Source organism: Solanum stenotomum, chromosome 11 (assembly GCF_019186545.1).
Source record: "Solanum stenotomum isolate F172 chromosome 11, ASM1918654v1, whole genome shotgun sequence".
In the NCBI taxonomy this organism is placed as follows: domain Eukaryota; kingdom Viridiplantae; phylum Streptophyta; class Magnoliopsida; order Solanales; family Solanaceae; genus Solanum; species Solanum stenotomum.
The window spans coordinates 40335555-40337948 of record NC_064292.1 but is presented as its reverse complement, the minus strand read 5'-3'; the positions used below and the strand labels follow the sequence as shown (position 1 = coordinate 40337948).

At 41.3% G+C, this 2394-nt stretch overlaps 1 protein-coding gene across 1 annotated transcript; it reads right to left on the bottom strand.

Moving 5' to 3' along the window:
- Positions 1-302: 302 nt before the first annotated feature.
- On the bottom strand, positions 303-2036 carry LOC125845911 (uncharacterized). The gene has a single exon (XM_049525400.1). It carries the CDS (start codon positions 2034-2036, stop codon positions 303-305), a length of 1734 nt encoding a protein of 577 aa, XP_049381357.1.
- Positions 2037-2394: the final 358 nt, after the last annotated feature.

Sequence of the window (2394 nt, the reverse complement as noted above, 5' to 3'; positions counted from 1 at the left end):
ACACATTCAGAGATCGTGAAATCCCTCTTCACAACAGAGAGATTCTTGTGCTAAGGTATTTTATTTATTTATTTTGTACCCCTTTTTTTTTTGTGTGTGTCTTTCTTTTCAGAGACCAACAAAAATAGAGAGTTTCATCGCGCAAGAGTCTTATCTTGAGGTGTGAAGGAATGTGTTTAACGTCCCCGCCTTGAAAAAAAATACTACTCTCAAGGCTTTACAAGGTCCCAAATACTTAAGTATAAGGTGTGAAGGGATGTGTTTAACGTCTCTACCTTGAAGATCACCGACTTGGGGCTTTACTAGAATATTGTGTTTAACGTCCCCGCCTTGAAAAAAAATACTACTCTCAAGGTGTTACAAGGTCCGGAATGCTTAAGCTTAAGGTGTGAAGGGATGTGTTTAATGTCCCACAAAGCTTCTTCCATTCTTTCATGCCAATCCCTTTTGGACTTGGAGACAACTTTCTTTAGGAGGTTGCATAGAGTCTTATTGAATGCTTCAGCAGGACCATTGGCGGCAGCATGATACATAGAAAATTTACGCTGCTTGAAACCAAAGAGATCACAAATTTTGTTCATTAACTTGTTATCAAATGGCTTGCCATTGTCTGTTATTATATAGCGAGGGATGCCAAAGCGATAGATGATATTCACTCGGATAAAATTTGCAACATTCTCTTTCTTCACTTCTTTAAGAGCGACAGCTTCAGCCCATTTTGAGAAGTAATTTGTTGCAACCAAGATGTACAAGTGTCCACCAGAAGATTTTGGTAGTGGTCCCACAACATCCAATCCCCAAGCGTCAAATGGCCAAGATGCGATAGTTGGGTGCAATACTTCAGGCGGTTGATGTATGAAATTTGCATGAAATTGACAAGCATCGCACCTCCGAGCATAATCTAAGCAATCCTTCACCATGGTTGGCCAATAATACCCCATCCTTTTTATGTGAAAGTGGAGTTCCGGTCCAGATTGATGTGATCCACATACTTCTGAGTGTGCTTCTTGCAGAGCTTGAATTGCCTCTTCCTCTCCCAAACATCGTAATAGTACACCCTCAAATGATCTTCTATATAATGTGTCCTTGTAGTAAAGGAAGCGAGGTGCACGATAACGAATATCAGTCCTTCTCCTTGGATTTTCTGGAAGTATCCCGTAACACATGTAGTCAATAATGGGTTGTCTCCAATCTTCCTTTACGGCTTCAGAAACAACAACGAGATGCTCAAGCTCATTTTCTATATATTCTTCCTCATTTGGCGGTGGTACTATCCATCTTTGACAAATAGTAACTTGTGTTTGATCAGGAAGGGTTAGAGTTGAAGCTAGGGCAGCCAATGCATCAGCTTTCTTATTTTCCGTTCTACGCACATGTTGAAGAGTTACATCTCCAAGCCATCCTATCAACTTTTGGGCATAGCCATGATAAGGACGCAATTCGGGCTTCTTCACCTCATAACTCCCCAAGAGTTGGTTGATCACCAACTGAGAGTCACCAAACACTTGTAAGTGTAATTGCTTCATGTCGACGGCCATCTCAAGTCCAAGTATCAATGCTTGGTATTCAGCGACATTATTAGAGCAACACTGCTTCAAAGTAAAGGAGAATGGTAGAATCTTTTCTTGCGAAGTGATGAACACTACGCCAGCGCCAGCTCCGCTACGATGTGCAGCCCCATCAAAGTACATTTTCCAAGGAGGTTGAATTTCAATAGACATCGCATCTTCATCAGAAAGATCATCAGTTAACTCCCAATCATCGGGTATCAGATGGTCTGCCAAGAAATCCGCTAATGCTTGTCCCTTCATAGCTTTCTGAGGGATGTACACAATCTCAAACTGTTGGAATTGGAGGTCCCATCTTGCTAGTCGGTCACTAAGGACAGGTTTTGACATAACAAACTTGATGGGATTTCCTCTAGAAATGAGGCGGACAACATGCGCTTGAAAATAATGCTTCATCTTTTGAATTGAGAAGACAAGTGTCAAGCACAACTTTTCAATTGGCGAATAGTTCAGCTCATTCGGTGTCATCGTTCTACTTAAGTAATAAAGAGCGTTCTCCTTACCTTCACTATTCTCTTAAGCTAGTAGGGCTCCTACTAACCTTTCTTGTGCCGCAATGTAGAGTATCAATGGCTTTCCAGGTATAGGGGCTGCCAAAACTGGAGGTTTCGCTAGATACGATTTGATACTTTTAAAGACATCGCTACATGTTTGATCCCAATTAAAAGGAGTACCTTTCTTCATGAGATGACCGAATGGTTGGCATCTTCCCGCTAGATTTGAGATGAATCTCCTCAAGTAGGCTAACTTTCCTTGGAGACTTTTTAACTCATGAATATTTCGAGGCTCAGGCATTTTCGATATTGCATCAACTTTGGCTTGATCA